This window comes from Leptinotarsa decemlineata, unplaced genomic scaffold, assembly GCF_025532065.1.
Source record: "Leptinotarsa decemlineata unplaced genomic scaffold, Ldec_3_MD MMD2_tig00026314_RagTag_RagTag, whole genome shotgun sequence".
NCBI classification, from domain to species: Eukaryota; Metazoa; Arthropoda; class Insecta; order Coleoptera; family Chrysomelidae; genus Leptinotarsa; species Leptinotarsa decemlineata.
In genome coordinates, this window is record NW_027412684.1 from 2,926,684 (window position 1) to 2,948,175 (window position 21,492).

At 33.6% G+C, this 21,492-nt stretch overlaps 1 protein-coding gene across 5 annotated transcripts in view; it reads left to right on the top strand.

The window, feature by feature from the left end:
• Prosap (SH3 and multiple ankyrin repeat domains prosap) overlaps positions 1-21,492 on the top strand; it is a 271,691-nt gene that overhangs the window by 157,104 nt on the left and 93,095 nt on the right. For all 5 annotated transcript variants that reach the window (XM_074181512.1, XM_074181511.1, XM_074181508.1 and 2 more), the window contains one exon: positions 17,345-17,516. In XM_074181512.1, the coding sequence (XP_074037613.1) occupies positions 17,367-17,516 (150 nt within the window). In that variant the 5' untranslated portion in view covers positions 17,345-17,366. The remainder of the gene's footprint in view (positions 1-17,344; positions 17,517-21,492) is intronic.

Consider the following 21,492-nt stretch of genomic DNA (forward strand, 5'->3'; position numbering starts at 1 on the left):
AGTTCCACTCATTTTTTCATGAGATCAAAGTATCTGCATTTTTTGAAGACCCTGTATGAGGCAAATGAAAATATGACTCGGAGTGAAGATCCTCATAGTATCACTCCACACTATTTCAAATTTGAACGTTTTAGTTCAAGAGAGTTCAAGATTATCAGCATTTATAAAAGTTCATGTTTGGTAAAAAAAATATCTAAATTAATTTATATCTTGTAAACGGTAATAGACAGGTATAGGGAAATAGTATATGAAATTGTTGACGAAGTGATAATGAATCATAATATGGTATTATATATGGGGTGTTCTATTTGAAAAATCAAAGAAGCCGATACTTTATAGTAGAAGCGACAACGCCGCTTCGTCTGAAATATTTTAGGCGTGTAGGTCATAATGATTTATGCATACTGTGTTAAATAGTTTGTCAGAAACGGCTAATTAACGCTCATCATGAAAAGCCCTGTATAGTAGATCAAACTATGATAGGTTCTATCAGAATTGTATCGGAATTGACTGGGAGAGCTCTCTGACCTTTCTTATCATTTCACACCATGTTATTGGACGTGAATGATGAGTCTTTTCCTATACAGAAAATCAAATCGAAGCGTAAAAAGCCGTGGATGACGAAAGGACTGAAAAATTCCTTAAAAAACTTATGCTCACTGCATTACATTAGGAAATTCACGAATGACCAATTTATCTGTATGTACCTCACGAGGTACCGTAAAATTTATAAATCAACTATCAGGTTAGCAAAGAAAATGTATTACAGAAACATAATTGGAGAATCAACTAACAAAATTAAAGAGACTTGGAAAATCAAAGAAAACAAAGGTTGATATCCCATTAAAACCTAACAAAATAAATGAATTCTACTGCACCATTGCTCAAAAGCAAAGCAGTACTATTCGCGTGCCCTATAAATGAAGGATCATTCAATCTAGAAAATATTAATATCGATGATAGCCTCATTTTGTATAACACATATTCATGAATTAATTGAAACTTTGAACGACATCAGAAATGAAAATACCGCTGGGTATGATGAGATTTCGGTAAAAATACTTTTGAATCTACCAAGCAATGCATTGGAAAATTTAGTTAATCTCATTAATGCCTCCTTCGAAACTGGCTCATTCCCTCCTTCTTTTAGGACTTCAATTGTTATTCCCCTACATAAAGGTGGTGATTTGCATAATCCCTCCAATCTGCGGCCCATTTCTCTAATTCCAACCTTAGCGAAAATTATTGAAAAATTAGTGAATAAACGATTGAATGATTTCTTAAATTTGCATGATATCATGAGTAATAACCAATTTGGGTTCCAGACGGGTTCCTTAATAAACTGGTGAAGTAGCTGCCGCAATTTTCTGTCACCTTTCGAAGGCTTTTGATTGTGGTAATCATGAATTATCACTCAAAACACTTCACCGGTATGCAGAGGGGTGACGTACAATTGGTTTGAATCGTATCTCTCAGGCCGAAGTCAAATTGTAAGAACATCGAACTCTCAGAAAGCAGGGCAATCACATTTGGTGTGCCACAGGGATCTGTGTTAAGTCCAGTTCTGTTTTTGTTGTATATTAATGATTTGACTATGATAGATATATCTGGCAGCTTTACTCTATTCGCGGTTGATACAACAATATTGTGGAAGGAAAAAACCCAGAAGAGCTACATAAAAAGATATCATCTGATTTAAAAAAGGTGAAAAATTGGTATGATGCTAATTTATTATCCTTGAACATATCCAAAACAAATATAATAACATTTAAATATCTGCTAAATGAACTGTCAATAGACAATGATATCTTGGAAAACAAATTGAACACAAAAATTCTTGGTGTCTATATTGAAAATAGGCTCAAATAAGATGAACACATCAGGCAACTCAAGAGTAAAATCTCCTCCGGATGTTATGCAGTGAGGGTGGTTTCTAACAAGCTGGGTTTTCACACAGCAAAAACGGTTTACTACGCTTCAATTGAATCCCAAATGAGATATGGAATACCATTTTGGGGAACATGCAGTGCAACCCTTCCCTCATCTGTGTGAACCGTCTCTGCACTGTTCATTCTTGAAACTGTATGTTTGGTGCACAAACATAAAACGGAATTTGACTTTGTCTCTTCTCTTTATGCTACTCGTAATAGCATATTTAATATGAGATTTCCTATACCTAACTCAACATTAATCAAGGATTCCATTTTTTATAATGGTGGAAAATTATTCAATCACTTACCAGTATATATGAGGTCTCCAAATCTGACCAACGTACAATTCAAGAAAGCAAACCTTTATTAATTGACAGTTTTTATCTATACACCATTAGCTATGCTTATATTTATACCTACAAAGTTTTGTCGATGGGATACAAAATCTTCTGACAATAAAGTATATTTTGATTTGATTTGATATAATTTGATAGCATCTAAAAAATATTCGGTAACATATTCAAGTAACACTTTACTTTGAGACGCTTCCTTCGACATGTTCATACCATACGCCTGAGGAATCTATTGTAAAGCAAGACACGTCAATTCGGTCAAATCCATCACGTGTTCGATAACAATCTAACTTTATCCCCTTTCTTGATATTAACACATACTCGTATTATGAACAAAAATTTGACTGTGTGTCCAAAATCGATAAGCTTATCTGCGAGAACTCACTTCTAAGCCAAATTTCGTGATAAATTATAGTGTTTGTTCTGAACTCGAAAATAGCATTCGTTCGACCTTAGTGCACCTATTTTCATCTCATTCGTGGTCAATTTCTTTACATCACTTTAACGCCTGATTGAAAATTTCTCCTCTGGTTATATGAGAAAATACTTTCAAAAACTATATACGATTCAAAATAATCATGGATTTCTGTAGATTCTAGTTTATGTGAAAGTTGCGACCTCAACACCACCAGAAAATAGCGTACCAACCTCACTGAAAGACAAAACAATTCGTGAAGTTCAAGGTGAATACCGCATTGAGGATACATGAACCGGAACACTTATTAAAGAAAATAGAAAATAACGATTCCCATAATACAGAAATGGACGCAAGGAACAAGTATCAACATGTCGCTTGGTATATGAACATAGGAGTTGGTAGACCTAGATGTCAGAAAGGTCAAGAGAGAACCAGTGTGCAGCACATTTTCCCTAAGTTTCAGATCAGACGTTTGATGGTACTAGATTGAAATCCAAATTGGATTTTGAGATTTTTTTAACTTTCTAATCCTCCATCTCTATAGAAAACCTGTGAGAAACTTGCGAAGGAAAACAGGAAGTATTTGAGTTCAAAATGAATTCTTTACAAAGTTGTGTATATCATTTGTGATGCACTGTTTGGAACCTTTGGTGTAGTAACGAATGTTACTGGAGTTATTCTTAACACCTTGACACGTGTTCCAATCACCAAGTGATCATCTTCGAAAGGAGGAAGATTAAATTGATCTTCAAGAGGAAGATTAAACTGGTATACCTACATTTGTATTGAACCTTTCAACTACATGTTAGTTGGCTATGGAATTAAATTTGTTGAATGTTCTGTCGTTGTGTTTACGCCGAACTGTTTACATTTCGAATGTTCTGAATTTTCTAAGATAATCATTTGTAAAATGAACAACTACTACCGATTTATCCAAACTGAAAAAGTTGATATGCTGTTGATTTATGGAAAAGTAAGGAAAAATTTCAGCCTTGCGTCTGTACCAGGAGAGATATCCTAACCGTCCGCAACCGAGTAGTAGAAACTATTTTGCAATATTTCAGTCACAGTTCAGGAAAGAACGGAATAATCATGATGGAGAACATGTTATTGTAAGCGAAGATACGGAGATCACGTTTCTAGCAGCGGTTGAAATTGATCCAAATACATCATTTAGGCACATCGAATATGAGGCTGGGGTGTCTAGAGAAACAGTAAGCAAAATTTTGAAAAAATGCCGCTATCATTCATTCAAATACCAAATTTATCAATATTTGTATGGAACTGGTGCGCAGAGGATTGTGTATTGTAACTGAGGTATACGGAAAGAAGCAGAAAATCCAAATTTCCATTACAATATTCTATACAGTGATGAATCATGATTTACAAACAATGGTTATTTCAAAAGAAATAATTTACCTTATTGGACCCAAGAAAATCCGCATGTATTCAGAGAAGGAAGACACCAGGAAGGAAAGATTCGGATTCAATGTTTGGCTAGGAATGTTTGGAACCAGAATGGTGGGACCAATTATTTTTTATGAAATCCAAAATTTTATTGAAGACATTTCCTTAGCGACACGTCGTGTTATGTATTTCCAACAAGATGGTGCACCTTCACATAATTCGAACATAGTCCGTGGGCATCTTACTATAACCTTCAACGACAATTGGATTGGTACTCAGGGTCCAGTTCGTTGGCCACCAAGGTCACCATGCCTCGCGCCAATGGATTTTTTTGTTTGGGCTTACTTGAAGAATAAAGTTTATGCTCATAGAAGACCTCAAAATCGCAAGAAATTTGAAGACAGGGTAAGGAGAGACATCAACGAAATTACTTCGACTCAACTAGTGAATGTTATGCGGGCATGCTCCGAAAAAATACAAAAATGCATTGACATTAACGGACGACATTTTGAACAATTAGATTAATTTTGTCGGTCATAGATGTGCAATTTCTTTTGAATTGAGTTAGAAAGCTATACATGTTCCAAATGTCTACTATTTTGTAGGAAAATTACCGAAATAAATATTTTGTTGCGTTCGATTTTGCAGTTTCAAAAATAATACCAGGCCTTTAGAAGAAATTCAATATCATCGCCAATTGAGATGAAGTTGAAAGGTTCAATACAAATGTAGGTATAGCATAGAAATATATCCATAAGAAATAAATAGGAAACAAAAATATGGAGGTTTTTTTTTCATGTTTTGTATTTCAGTATGTATTGGAGTTTCTAACTAACTTTAAAAATTCTTAAGTTAGCATTCAAACGAAATGAGTGTATTGATGTTGAACGTCAGGAAGAAATTTCAAAAATTCACTGCCTTTGAACCCAAAAAATAGTGACACTGATAACCTCGGCCACGAAAGTCTTAATGATTTTGTTAATAATATACCTTGATTAATAATTTTCACATAAATAACTTATATGTTCATTGAAATTCAAATGACAGTCTTCTTTTTGTATAAAAAATATGGATTAGTGAAAGCCGAAAAACGTTTTCACCAAGTACAAAACTTGTGGAATGCCGCCAGTAGTTAATTCTTATAAATATTTGAAAAATCAATTCCTGTCTTTTGAAAATTAGGAGTAATTGTAGAATATATCACTGAAAACTTATAACTATTGATTTCACATATATGTGCATGTACAGTGACATATTGAGAACTATACAAGCATTAGGCACATTAGATCATCTGTTACTTTATAGCTTGTTCAGACTATTGAGCCGTTGTAAATTTTAATGCTTCTATATTGTCTTACGGCGAAGTTCCTGGTTCAATGCATCGTGTCGTGTTACCTTATTTTCAGATAAAAGTGGTCATGCTCTCATATTCTCTGTCGAAAGGCATATGTTCGAATACCGTTCGAGTGTTAATAAACTGACCCTCGGTTCAATTCTATGGCTGTAATTCAATGAATGGGCCTTTCCGTCATGCAATGGCAAATCAGAGTCGTTTTATGTGCGCTTTGTTTTTTTTTTGGTAATCATAAAAGACGATATTGTTAATGTATATTCTTTAGGGGTGATTTTCATTTGTTCCCATGTTCCGCTATTAATTGAAAAAATATATTTCACCACCATAATCGACTGCCATACCAGACATATCCCGTTTTCACCAGTGTCTGGAAACGTATAATTTGTTAGAAGTCACAAAAATATTTGTTAACATATTCAATTAACACTTTATTGTAAGATTTCCACTAGATAGAATCCAAGAAATTGAATGAATCAAGGTAATGAAATCAAACTCAAAACTGTCTCGTATATGCATGTCAGAACAGCAACTGTAAACTCTGTAACTAGTTACTACTATAACTAGTTATCGTGGACGTGGCATTTGTGGACGGTTTATCAACAGGGTTACGCGGATCAACGGGTAAAGGGCAACGACTAATTGTAGACCATATAAGCAGCGAGAGTGGCTTTTTAGACGATAGTGCACTAATTTTTTTACCAAAAAAAACGGGGGATTATCACGAAGACATGGTTTGAATCCCTTCTTTCACGAGTCGAGCCAAATTTGGTAATAGTAATGGATAACGCTTCTCATCACAGCCGATTAGTAGAACAGCTGCCAACTATGACCACCATGAAAGCAGACATGCAGAGTTGGTTAGGACAAAAAGCAATTCCCTTTTCCGAGGACATGGTTAAGGCCGAGCTTATGAGTGTCATTAAACATCATCGTGACAGATATCGTCAGCATGTGGTGGATACAATAGCTCGTGCTGAAGGCATCACCATTTTGAGACTTCCTCCTTACCATTGCGAGTTAAACCCGATAGAATTAATCTGGGCTCAAATTAAGGGTTACGTAGCTCGTGAAAACGTGACATTTGAAATTTCTGATGTCCAACGTTTATTAGAACCGGCAATGGAACGGATACGGAAAGAAAATTGGGCTAATGCTGTAGCTCATGTGATCAAGGAAGAAGAGAAAATGTGGAGATTGAACGGGATGGTAGACACTGTTTTCGACCAAATAATAATAGATTTAAGTGTGACTGGGAATTCCTCTTCGGAGGAGTCATTGGATTGTAAAACTACTGAAAATGTAATCAGTTTTACCATTGACACCAGGTAACGCCACCTACTATAATAATTTTAACGTAATTACCTATGTGTTTCAATAAATAAAAATATTATTTTGGTATGCCTCTGCAGAGTTGGTAGGAGGATAATCCGTTGGTCACTTCAAGTGCGACGTTGCTAATGAATCACCTTCAATTGAAAATTGTTAAAGTATAATAAGCATTTGAATTGAAGGGGTTATATTTTTAGGAGTGATTAATTTTTTGGGAAAGAAAGTTTTTGGCTTTCTACTACTCCATCTTGATACAAAAAAAGGGATGAAGGAATCTTCCAAATTGATTACTTCCTTTCCCTCTTAGGAAGATTCCCTCATCCCTTTTTTTTGTATCAAGATGGAGTAGTAGAAAGCCAAAAACTTCCTTTCCCAAAAAATAATAAACATATTCCAGTCAACCTAATTGAGAAATTGATTTCCAGATGTATAAGAGGATCATAATGAGTTGGAGTATTATTTGTCAGTTTTTCAGTATTTTTACAGTAAAATTGGTACCTGCAGATACTGGGCTATTCATCTGAGAATTACTTTCTTAACCTCCAAATTCGTTTACGATTAACCAAGTTCCTATAGTGAAAATCATACAATAAACTGTATTAATTAGTTTTTTTCCTTCAGATTTGTTATTGGACTGAGCTATATACATCAAGAAACACACAACGACCTCTGAAACCGAACAAAAAATAACGTTATATCTTCTAACAATAAAGGTGTAAATGTTTTTCAACTGTCATCCGCACAACAAATATGTTTCGATCATTGATACTCCACGAGGGCACTCGAGGAATAACTGCCGTTGAACCAAATCATCTGGAAGACCATCTCGAAAATAGCCCACGGCGAAGAATATCCAAACATCGACTGAGCGGAACGAAGATGTTTTTGTTCCGCATTTTGTCGTTATTTGTTATTAGACTAACGGACGCGCTGGTTATCGGTTACTCGAACTCTCGCCTTGCTTCGAAAAGATTCTTAATAGCTCTTGGAAATGGTCTACGGTACGATGAAGACGATATCGGAATGAACAGTATCGTAAAGAGTCTGGAAGTGTTTAATAACATAATTTTTTATTGTTTCATCGTTTGAAATTGTGATGTGCGGAATTTTCTTCCATGGGTTCTGTATAACAATAAATTAAAATCTCAACTCTCTCGATACAAAAGCATAAGCCAGTCCTTCCATATAGGCATGAGTGTGAAAACTCTCATCTAAACCAATAAATGCGCATGACATTCTTATAGGAATATTATATACAGGGCAGGGTATATATATTACATTTCTCCCCTTTTTTGATTTAGAAAACGATACAACTAATATTTCAATCTTTCTGGAAGTTTACGTTCACGAGTACCCTACGGTTCAAAGTTCCTTTCAAATTGGGTTTCAGGTGATCTCTGAACAAATCTGATAAACCTAATTGTTCATTTTCATCACTTTGCGGATGTTCGTTATTTTGATTAGTTTCTAAATATTCACTCTCACCACTCAGTCCACTTGTAGGGTTTTTCCTACAACTACTTACTTTAAAAACATTTCATTTTGTTATTGATTTTAACTTTTGTACTTTTCTCAACACTATTATCTAGCAGTCGTCCAAAATATCCATCTACTTGCCATCTTCTCTCGAAAAAAAAACAGATGTATATTTAAAACGAAGTCACTTGGAATATTTCGAGTAGATACTCATTGTTAACACTTTGATGGGTTAAGACAAGGGCCTAGGCCTAAGTGGTTGATTCTTTTTGACTACATTTATGACTCGACCTTCTGTCAGTGAGAAAATTACTTCCAATAAAATTTTTAGCCGAGGCATTCATTCATTCTGGTCTGAGATTTCGGCCGAGAACTGTTTCACTATGTTCAAGGATTTCGGCCGGTAACTATTTCTTATTCAGGGGTGAAAAATAAATTTGTTCAGGTACCAATTTTCTTCTTAATATTCCCTTCATTCCATTTCGCTTTCATTTCCCTATAATCTTCAACTAATACTATATATCATCTACAGAATATTTTTAATTTTTTTCCCCATAATACTTTTTTGGCGTTTCAAACTTTTAAGTACTGTTCTGGAAAATGTATTTCCGTCTTTTCCCTTCATCGTTTCTGGCAATAACAAATTTAGTTTAGTACGAATTTTACGACCAATCATTATTTCCGCGGGAAATAGTGATTGATCGTACCAATAGTACAGAATGGAGTATTTCTGTAATCCATCAAGAATCGACTCGACAGTAAATCCAAATCAGAAATACCTGAATTCAAAATGTTTACTAAAGATTTCTTTATGGATTTTACTGAATTTTCAGCCTGGCCATTCATAGCGGAATGAAAAGGTGGGCATGTTTCATTTCGTCACCAATACCTTTCAAAAAATTAAGAAATTCTGGAGAAACAAAATATGATGCGGTATACCTGAAATTAAAATTCGAGGAATGCCAAATCGCTTCAGTACCCATTGAAGTTATTTTAGTTACGATAAAAGCTTCACACATGAACATGAAGACGATTTGCAATTTTTTAGCGTTTTTTTATATATATTTAAATTTAGTCCTGGCCACCATAGTTTCGTGCCAGACTCTTCATTTTGACCATTCCTAAATGGGATCTATGAATTTCGTTCCAAATTTGTCCCTGTATATCTTTTGGTATAACAATTCTGTACCCAAACAAAATACAATCATTCACTATTGAAAAACAAATTTTATTGGTGAGGTATGGTCTCATTTCAGAATCTACCTTTTCTGGCCAACCTGTTTTTTATGTACACTTTTTGTGTAGGACAGTATTCTACAAAGTCAGTTCCCTTATCTTTCCGCAATTCATAGGAATATTTTCGTTTTGTGAAATATATTTAATCATAAAGGAACAATCCTCAGGTTCTGCTGAATTTGTTGGGAGCGATAACCGTGAGAGACAATCTACATAATTATTTTCAGAGTTTACATATTTGATTTCGAATTGAAAATCAGCCAATATGAGACCTCATCTCTTTAGTCTGTTTCCAGCAAATAAGTAAAATCCATTTTTAGTGCTAAAAATAGCTACTAATGGCTTGTGATCGGTCAACAAAGTATTTTTTTGCATATAAATATTGATAAAAATTCATAACACCGAAAATAATAGCTATCGCCTCTTTTTCTATCTGACTGAATTTTTCTTCGCTTTTAGTTAAAGTCCAGGAAACATAAGCTATTGGATGTTGAACTTCTTGTATACAGTGCGTTATTATTGCATCTATTCCTGTTTGAGATGCATCGACTGCCAGTTTTATGGAAAACTTTGGATCAAAGTGAACTAGAACTTCAGTGGATACTGATATTTTCTTTATTTTATTGAATGAAGTGATACACGTCTCATCAAAATGAAATGGAGTATTTTTTAATAAATTAGTTAGAGGTTCCGAAACTATTGAACTGTTCGGTATGGATTTATGGTGATAATTAACAAGACCTAAACATGATTTCAATTGTTTTATTGTTGGAACTTTTGATGGAAGCGGTGTATTCAACATTGCTTCCACTTTATCTTCCATTGTGTGAGGACCTTCCTTGTGAATTTTGAATTCCAAATGACTGACACTTTCTTAAAAAATTCACATTTTCTTTTCTCCAATATAAAACCAACCTCTGCCAACTTTTTTATTACTGATTTTACTCTAAGTATGTGTTCCTCTTTGGTGGCTCCGGTAATGAGCACATCATCAAGAAATGAAGCAATACTCTCAATACCCTCTTACAAACGTGACATAATTTTCTGAAATTTCGCGTAACCTGAATGTATACCGTATGGTAACCTGTTATTACAAAAAAAGATCTTCAAATGTTATTGTTATTAAAATTCGAGATTTTGAATATTATTCCACCGCATAATATCCTAGTGGCTTCATTTGGTTCAATTATCGGAACTATTGGTATTTCGTATTCATTGTATTTTACCGGTTCCAGAATATAACTTCTACAACTTTTTTATTTCGCCAAAAAAATAACACAATGTGTACTCTCTCCCTAACTGGATTACATCTCAAATAGTGTAATGTCACGAACTCATTGTTGCACAAACTCATTGTTGCATGAACTTACTGTTGTTATCATTATCAAAATCATTCAGAGTATGTTGTTCTAACTTATTTCAATAAGGGGTGCATGTCGAAAGCACACCCAGTATTTTTGATTATATTTCTAGGAATAACAGATAGATAGTTGTCAATGTGAGAATGAGTTTTTCTAACTTCTGTTGTCACCCAAGTCTTAATACTATTTATTATACACAATTCAGTAAGTCTTATGTATATAATTAAGTGATTATGTATTCTGAAGAACAGAATGATAGAACTTTTTGATCGTTGATGGGAGACACCATACTAGCTTTATGGAAGTGATTGGCCTGAACAAGACTCGTTAGTGGACGAGGAGTTTTAATGAAAAACTCCAAAAGTGTGGCTACTCTGTTATGGACACAAAAACTTAAATATGATTGGATTGGTTGAGCGTTTCATACATAATTATAGAAATGAACAGAATCGAAAATCAGGCCAAGTACGAGTGAATGAAATCGAAAAAGCAGGGCAAACAGTGGCAATTAGTTTTTCAGGAAAAGTTTTTTCTGGTTGTCAGGATGCAAAACTGAAATCATTAATTACCATTTGATGATGAGTTTCGTATTCTTAGAATACGAACAACAACAACAAATGATTGTCACGACTTTTGTTCACCGATTATTTCACTATCAAAGATTCTAGTGGTGAACATATTTATCATGAAATGACATACTCGTTTGTCATTCTGGCATGCAAATTCTGCAATGTTTCGTATAGCAACACATTTGGGAAATTGTTGAAAAGAATCTCTAAATGTGTATGTAGTAACATATCGGAAGAATAATGTGCTACATTTTGAATCCAATTCACTTCCATTGCCTTGAATAGAATGGGAGACTTACTATTTTGAAGTTACTGGAATTGACTTGTACAGTCCACTTTATATTAAATTATCACTCCACCTTGAACTCGTATCGGATCCCTGGGGAACCCCAGCGTTGATGGTGAAAGTATTCGAGAGATTCAGTGTTACTATCTTCGAAGGCCGTCGTAGTTTGGAGCGGTCCACCAGCACGAGTGGCTGGCTTCTTCAGAGGTTTATTCATCTTGATGATTCACCGAGCCGTCGGTGACTTGGAGGGAACGTTCTTTCGAGAAGCACAAATATGATCCGACTAGCCACATGGTCAAAGGCGTTAGAAATATTAAGCGCAATAGCTCTTGACTCTCCATTTTCTCGATTGCGTTATTTCAAATTTGGGTGACATACGATTGAAGGTCGCCTGTTGATCTTTATTTTCCTAAAGCCATATTGATAATCGCTCAAGATGTTGAAGCCTTTCAAATATTTGAGGATATGGTGGTTTATGGCTTTCTCCATGATTTTTTATATCACTGATGGCAAAGCGACTGGTCTATAATTATTTGAAAGAGTTTTCTTGACTTTTTTGAGAATAGGCTGAACGCGAGCACTCTTCCAACAAGAAAGGTTGATAAGTCTGCGAGTTCATTTGCGCACTTTTCAAGTACGATGACGGGTACTTCATCAGGACCAGATGCCTTGTTTCAAAATTCGCATGACTAGACGCTGCACATACAGGTATTTTCACGATCTAAGCGGCCAAAATTATTTTAATGCTCAATTGGTATCTAAACACTGTAAATAAAAAAAAATTTTTGTTTTTACTATTATATTTTCAAAAAACAAAAAAAAAATATAAACATAAAAATTCTAAGTTTTTTGACTTTCTCCGTCATTGTCGTTCGTCGTCATTCGTCGCTATCTGATGAATTTTGAGTTTGGTTGGATTCCGCAGATACAAACATGGCTAAGGTTTCGGGCAAAAATGTTTCTGCTTTCCGTTTTTTTATAGTTCGAATGCGACTGAGCAGAGGATCTGAACTGAGAAGAAGGCGGTTAAAGATATCGTCAGCTACTTCCTCCGAAAGCTGTCCGATTGGTGAAAATGCCTTTTCAATAATGATTGCGGCATGGATTAAAATTTTGTGCAATGTTAGCGTCATAGGATGCCAATCATATAGATCCACATAAATACGATGCCTCTTTATATTAAGTTGCTCGTGTTGGAGAACTAATAATATCTTTTAGGACATTTGATGCATCTTTTTTTACCAGATTTTTCCAGTTCCACTTTCGCGGCATGTATTATTAAATCCTTTTCGAAATTAGATGTTCTTCAGTCTTTCGCCTCTCTTGCTCTTCTCACTTGCATCTTCGAACGACTTGGATGGTCGCCCTGGCCGTTTTTGTATATCAACAACAGGTATTTCAAAGGTACCTTCCAGGCAATGCTGGTTGTTTTTTATAAATGTATCTCCTTTATGATGAGCTTTCGCCCACCTTTGTTTGATATCTGATTTGAAATGGGCAAAAATACGTTTCAAATCAACAATTTGGTCTTTACTGAAACCTTCGCATGACAAAAGATGATCTTTAAGATATTTTAATTTGGCATCTAAATTAGGCAAATTTTTGTTCTTCATGAGGTCAAACAAGTATTGTCGGGTCACAATACTTACTCCTGATGCACCCTGTGAACCTAAAACAAACATAAACAGTGTTGAAAGTCGCTAAAAACATTTTCAATTTCAAACGAAATTTTGCTAAATATCTTCGATTCCTCAAAAATGTATCTAGCCGGACATATCCGGACATGATTTTGATAGTATTTATAAGGAAAATGATCACATAACCTATATTGAAGATAATAGCCTGATCTACCCAGATACAAAAACACTAGCAAATAAAAAATATTGAAGAAAATCACAGTATGAAAATGAGTTTTTTATTTATAAAAAAATTCATGTAGTTTGATAGTTGATCATAACTTTATTTATGTAATCTGTAAGTCTCTTACCTTGTGCATCAAAATCCATAACTTTCAATTGGTAAGAAGAACTTGATAACATAAAAAATCACTTTGTAAGTTGAATGTAAGGTGCGCCGAAAATAGATACGTACACATGGTGACACGGTCAACTTCCCACTGACCCCACGGGTGCGCGAAAAAGGAATACATATATGCATCCATGAATGATAGAATAACTTTCGTGACTTCAGAAACACAAGTTGATGGATCTTTAGAGCTGAAACAAACATTTAAATAGTTTCCCAACATTTATCGGTAATTCACTCAACACTGAAATGAGTTTGTGGCCAAAAGATCCCAATGGAGACCTTACGGTTACTGTGTGAATTTCTGGATTGGTTGTTCGGTAGAGAACCAGAAGACCAACATATTCTCCATCACGATCAGCAATCCTGGTTGGCTCATTTATAATCTGAGTAAGTCCGCTGCTTATCGCAAAAGTCTTATTTATAACGATAATGGAAATCATTTTGTGAGTGCAGAAAATGCATTTTATATTGAAAAAGAAATAAATTCAAAGTTAGATTATAGTAGAAAGATGTTCCTGGAAATTTATTCCACTTGTTATCACCTGATGTGAATGATCAACAACTACTATAAAATGTTCTCGGAAGAGCTTTCTTCGGTTTCGCAGAAACCGATGAAATAAATGAAATAGAAGCAAATAATTTCAGAAGTATAAAATTAGAGATGTGATTTGAAACAAAGATTCCGGAACGAATATTTGGTACAACTTCAACTACGAAAAGAGAAATATCTTGTGGAAAATTTCAAAGATGTAGATGTCGTACTCATTGGTAACGATTTCGATAAAAAATTGAAATTCCTGGTTTGGAGGGAGAAATGACACTTGCCACGTTTAAAAACAAGAACCGGAAATCTTTTACGGCCGATTCAAAAAATGGTTTTCATTGAAAAAGAAAGAAATATATAATATAGGGTGAGTTCAAGAAAAATCTAGAATACGGTAGATAGAAATATCGGGAAACTAATGCAATCTGGATATACCAAGTGTTGAAGAAAAATCCAACTTTCAGATAGATATTCATCTTGATATTAAGTTATGTGCCATTTTTATTGAAAGGTGGAAGTATGTTACCTGCCTATACTCGTATAACTGTCATGCATAATAATTTTTTGTTGTTATTTATAATGTTGAATAAATGAATGTCACAAGATTTCTTCAGAGATATTAATTTCTCTATTTGGTTAAATTATCTTGTACTGGGTAAGCACATGATGCACAATACCCCAAAATCGCTCTGTAGGTAATCATTCGCTTGATTTGAAATATCTGAAATGATTCCATTCGTAAAGAAATTTGCGAAAATGTCTGTGGGATATAATTCAGTGTCCATCATGATATTAACCAGATAAGTAGTTGTTTTCCAGCAGGCATTTACCAGATTTTATTTTGAAGAAACGTTAGGGGAAGTTCTTTCTTTCTTTTTCTATCTCATAATGTCTTCCTTGTCGTGTAACAACTATGTCTGTGGTTTTCTATGGGATAAATTAATCCATGAGCCGCATCAATTCATTTTGATTGGTGTCAGTGAAACGTACCGGTGTGTACTTATTTTAACCCAACAATAGAAATTATCGATATTAAAATGAATTGGATTAGAGTGTCTGAAAATAAAATAGCCATTGTTTTCAAGAGATTTTGCAACGCTATCAATTATTCCTTATCGGTTTAATTTATAGTTTCATTAATTTCAATTATTTACAGATAGACGCGAGAGATAATTTATGGTATACCGTTACTCTCTCAATTGGATCAGATACCGATATGATATAGCACTATTAGCAAGAACAAAGATTCTCCACGATATATTTGAAATGTTTCGTAGCTGAGAAGTTTTCTATGGCCAGAATGCACCGGCATCCTTTTTTGCCTGGGGCAGGGGGGGTAATATATAGTGATTCAACCACAGTGGTTTCTTGGCTATATGTTGTTTAGATATTTTTATGGATGTTACAGTGTGATTTTCATTTTGTTGAGTATATTATTGCCATTGGGAAAGTTTAACAATGAAGTATGGTCTGATTCATAATTTAATAAAATTTTCGAATTACATATTTCCTAGATCTTGGCTAAGTCTACCGTTTGTGTATAGTTCTCATACTCCTGAGAGTGGATAACTTTTCAGAAAATATGTAACCGAGACAGGATGGTTTGGGATCGTCGATTTTGAGGTGATATTTTCCATGGTATGATAAATGGTTCACTCAGGAAACTTTGGAATTGGCTGAATCAACAGTGAATTTTTGTAAACCTATTTAGGTTGTCGAACCAATAAATAATCTCAGTTTCATTAACCTTTCTTGAGAAAGAATCGAATTTCATACTAATTTGAATTTTCATAGGGAATTTGACTTACAACTCCCACATGGGGAAACTGTGTAACCGAGAGAGATTTCTCAGTCGATCAGTTGTTAATAAGTTGACAGGAATAATGACTTTGACTCAACATACTTTTCGATTTCAGGGAAAATATTCGACTTTCTAGAGACCTCGTAATTAATAAACGAAAAATCTTAATTATTCCATCTTTGTGTACGGGCAAACCAACATAAATATTTGTTGTAATATGTAAAAGTATTAGGAAAGTGAAAATAGGTGGATTCTCAATTTTTAAATTCGATTTTATTTATATGTTCATACGAAAGAAATATAAAAAGTTTTGTAGATACTACACAGCATTAATTTCAATTGAAGGAAAAAGGCAGTGAACATTAGTAAAAGCTGGCTACCTGTCCTCAATCGTACACAAACAGGTTCATTTAATCCAATTAAGAGAAACGAAGCCACGCCCACCAATGATGGTATAAAACCGGAGAAAAATCCCAACTTTGTAGTTTTCGTCTCCGGTTAGTTTTTGAGGACCCCGTGCAATAATTCAGTTAGGAAAGTCATGATAAATCAATTTAACAGATCAGAAAGTGAAAGAATCTGGAGGCTGACTTTCGACCAAAGAAGGTCAGATGTCAATCTTGCTGAAGTGCCTATCGGTAAGTTGAGGACCGCTACGGAAGAGCGGGGGCGGATGGACGAGATGAAATGTTCTGCACACATTAACCGTGTGGAGAAGATTTCAACTCGGGGCACTCAACCCGGTAGGGGGCATGGGGAAACATTGTAGTTTCTGCGATGAGAACAACTGAAGCACTTCGACCGTTATCTCATCGACTTTAATAATGTCTACCGCAGTAGTAGACGAAATGTTATTCATAAAAACATGGAGACTACGGTCGAAAACCCGGAAAATAGCTTCGACACAGTTATCTTCGGCCATGAAGGTTATACTCAAAGTTATTGAGAAGTTGAATATTTGTATTCGTACAAATTTTTCTTTAAGAGTTAGATTACAAAGGATTGGAAGGTAAAATTTTTCAAAAAATTAGTTCTTCAATTTGTTTTCTTTCATATCCGAAAAATACTTTCCAGTAAGTGAGATATTTTTTGAGGACGTTTCAAATGATATTCCATGTATGAAACCTGTTCACATTTAGATTTCACCTTATTTGTTAATATTTCATGTTAATACCATGAATTTTTTATTTCAATATTGATTTATAAATGGTGTAATTTTTTTATGCTTAGTTTCAATTTTTTTTCCAGATGTGAGGAAATAGCGAGGATAATGGAGGAGGAGGATGAGCGAGGCCCCGAAGAGGGGCATCTCCTCGTGAGGATACACGTTCCCGAACTCAATGTACAAAAATGCCTCCAGTTTCCTAGGGACCAACTAGTTTGGGATGTCAAACAGCAATGCTTGGCTGCTTTACCAAAGGTGGGTAATAAAAATTGTTTTTCGTATCATTGAACTGACTCACTGTCTTGTCTAAAACTATCAGTCACTTTTGAATTCGGTAATAGGAAATCTTCCAGAATAATTTAAGAAAAAGTATATTTTCGTTATGCCCAACACAGAATGGATGCCATATATCATTATTAATACCAAACACTATCGAATAAAAGTCAATTGAGTTTTGAAATAAGTTAATGTAACATAAAGATCGTAAATTAGCTATTCCCAAAAATTGGAACATCTCACAAATACTGTCGGTAACATTACAAAACTGAATTATATTCACTCTGTGAATATAATTCACAGTCAAAGTCAAAATTTCGATCGAAAGTCGAAATCACATGTGAATATAAGTTTCTGTTTTAGTATCGTGAAAATGATCTGAATTCTTGACATTAAACAAAGTTTCATTTCAATAATACTAGTATTCGTGCTAATTTACTTGACGAAGTGTTACCAAATAATGAGGCGTTAATCGTCGTATAACTTTTTGGTAGTTATTATTCATCAAATTTTTTTTTTTTTAATGAATGAAAAAAAGAATTTGAATTCCATCAATTTTCTATTCGTTGTGTAAATTTCATTTTTTCTTAAGAAGTGCTTTTGTCAATAGACTCTTTAATTTTATCGATGAGATTAATTGCAAGCTTATCAGAGTTGTTTATTTGAAAATAATGATCAAATTCAATATTTCAAAATTTGTCATTTAATTTTTTATAGTTAATATAATTTTTATATTATGTTTTGTTGATAGTTTTTGTAGAAATTTGATAATTAATTTGAAGTATATTTGATTGTCCATGATTCTGGTATGTTCATTAATGAACGATGTGAATCGAAATTCACTCAGGATATTTACTCATGAGTTTAAATTAAATTAAAAAAGGGGTCGATATCAATATCTCCAATCAAAATAGTGGGTTTTTAATCATTGATTCTAGTTTCTTCATGATAGTCTCTCAGATGAAGAATGAATTCAAGCTATAACATTCAATGTTTTCATTGATAAATATATTTCACTTTATAATCGTAGGCAATATTATTTTTCATAAATACAATGACTGTATCATTTTGGTTTATATTACCTCCATTATAAAACTGGTGGTCATAACCGATAATGTGAAAGAAATTTATAGTAATTTGTTTCCAAGTTTCAGTAAGGATTATCAAATCAAAGTATTCTTTTAGATCAGGGGTTCCCAACTTTTTTGCACCTGCGTACCACTTGACTTTTTGAGAAATATTAGCGTAAAAAGATTAAAATGATATTAATTTACAGTTATATTTATTACCCATAGGTCTAAAAACAAACAAATAAAAATGTATTGAAAAGTCAGAAAAAATTAATCATCATACAAAATATATTTCCATAGTCTTTAGTGCGAAACTTATTGTTTGCCTGTGATTAAAATATCAACATTAGGGGTAATGGAACTTATCTTCACTCTTATATTCTCTTCAACACTTATTCTGCTTCTATATTCATTTCTTATGTACAGAAAGTCGACTCTCACACAAGTAACTCTAACAAATGGCATCAAAAATAGCAGAGCTTGCCGGAAGAGCAAAGGGTACTCGGTTTTACATGCGATCCAGAAATTAGTTGAAGATTTTTCTTTAAAATAATTTTTTATGGAACTAAACTTCAAACTTCAAACTGCCTGTCTGCCTAGAAGATGACAGTACTACCAACTGTCGGAAGCGCTGGCAGATAATTTATAGAAAATAAAGCTTCAAATCCTTTTTGTAGAATTTAATATTGAAATACTCAAAATAAAGGAAAATTTGTTGCATCAATAAATATATATATATATATATATATATATATATATATATATATATATATATATATATATATATATATATATAGGTAGATTTATCTATACTATGTAAATTTATATCCTTTCTTTTCAACTTATTTGCCCTTTTCCAGCAAGTATTTGTTTCGGTTGGTTTTGTAATATGTAATATGGTTTTGTAATATGTCTTTGCAGCTGTAATTCTGTCTTTTTTCGATTCTTCATTTTTCAAATTGATTTTTTGATTTTGGTTTCTCTAACTTGGAAAATGGACGCTGGGCTGGAATTTATATGGATTCCGATTGCTTTTTCAGCAGTTTCAATTATTTGTTCATCTCTGTTTGTTGTACTGGCATTCCACTTATTTCTATATCGTTTTTCAGTTTCGATTGTTATTTTTCTATGATGCCAACTGGTTCTTTCAGTAGTTCATTTTCATAAATCAATTCATTTTTTATTTCTTTTAACGTCTCAGTATTTATTGGTCATTATATCAATGGATTTCTGCAATTCTGTTATTTTTTTCTTCCTTCCTTATAGAGAATTGATTTATACCATTATGCCAAAGTAAAATGATCCAATAATAGTTGTCTTTCAAATACCTCAATTACATGCATTGGCTGAATAAGGAAATTCATGAGCTGGTACTGTGAAGCTATTCATTCGAAGAGTTCAAATATTGATTGTCATTGTTTGATACCAATCTGGTATTATAGTGAATGTTACACAACATCATTACGTATTGTTGCTCGGCAAATATTGACACAGAAAATTGACTCGACAAATTCCTTCTAATGCTTATCTTTTGAACTGTTTGTTTTAACATTCCTTAGCCTAGTTAAACCTTTTTATTGTGTTGCAGGTATTGTTTTCTTTATCTGTATTGATACTGTCGTGTCACCGCGGTTGTTCTTCTATACCGAGAATACGTGGGGCGGGGTTATTGTATTTCTTTGGGGTCAGATAAGATGGAGTGTTGAGTATTAATAGGAATTCACACCTGCATTTTTTTATTATAAACTTAGACAAGTTTGAGAACTTGAATAATGAGTAATAAATCTCTATATTCTTGAAATAGTCAGTAATACAGTGTGTTTCCAATTCAATCCTCACCATTGGGATCTCGGAAACTATGAGAGATACGAAGATGGTAGAATTGGGGCAAAGTTGCACATTTACCTGACCAACAATATGCCGTTGACAAAATTCTGAAATTCCGAGTATATCCGGAAAAAAAAATCCAAAAATGATTTTTATTTTTTTGGCTTTATTTTTAGAAGGAATCGGAAAAAAATTGCACTTCCGCGTTGCCATTTTTTTCCCTGCTACATAATGGTGTTTTCAGATTTGCTATCCGACGTTTCGTCTTCCGGCCACCATAATCAACTTTATTTTTCTTATGGGGTCTACATTGGATTCTTTCTGTTTTGAATAGAACCAGGTTTTACCTATTCAATGTATAATGTCATAATTTTTTTTTTCGAAAAATTGGAGATATTGAAAAAAATTAATTCTTATCATAATAGGCTTTAACTTTGATGTTTCCAAATTTAACGTTCAATTTGTTACACTCAATGACATTTTGTTTTTCTACAAGTCATTGAATTTTTGGCAAAAAATGGCTTTCACGAATGAAGGAAAAAGAGATATGATACAAATACGATAGAAACAGTGTAAGGACATCGGAAATGTATTCAAACTTTTATCCAGAAAGACGACAACCACATCGAACTATGTTCAAGTTATTGGATAAAATCTCACTGAGTTTGGTCCATTTGAAAACCCAATGAAAAAATACAATTTTAGTGGGATTCGAATTTGAAATACCCTGTATACAAAGTAGGCAAGGAAAGGTAAGGGTAAGTTCTTGGGTCCTGTTTTTTGCAGAAATCGTTGAATTTTCGTGAACTGATGAATCATTGTGGTTTTAGGTATGGTACTTTTCCCATTACTGAAAAAATTATCATTTTCATTTTAAAATAAAAACACATAATGTGATTTGATTCACTAACGAAAATATCATTTTTGAAACTTGCATAATGTCATATATACATCAGATGAGTTATAATCATCATATTAATGAATAAAATCACAATAATAACTTTTGTAAGTGTAATATTTTTCAACGATGTTCATACTTATAGAAAAAAATATGTTAT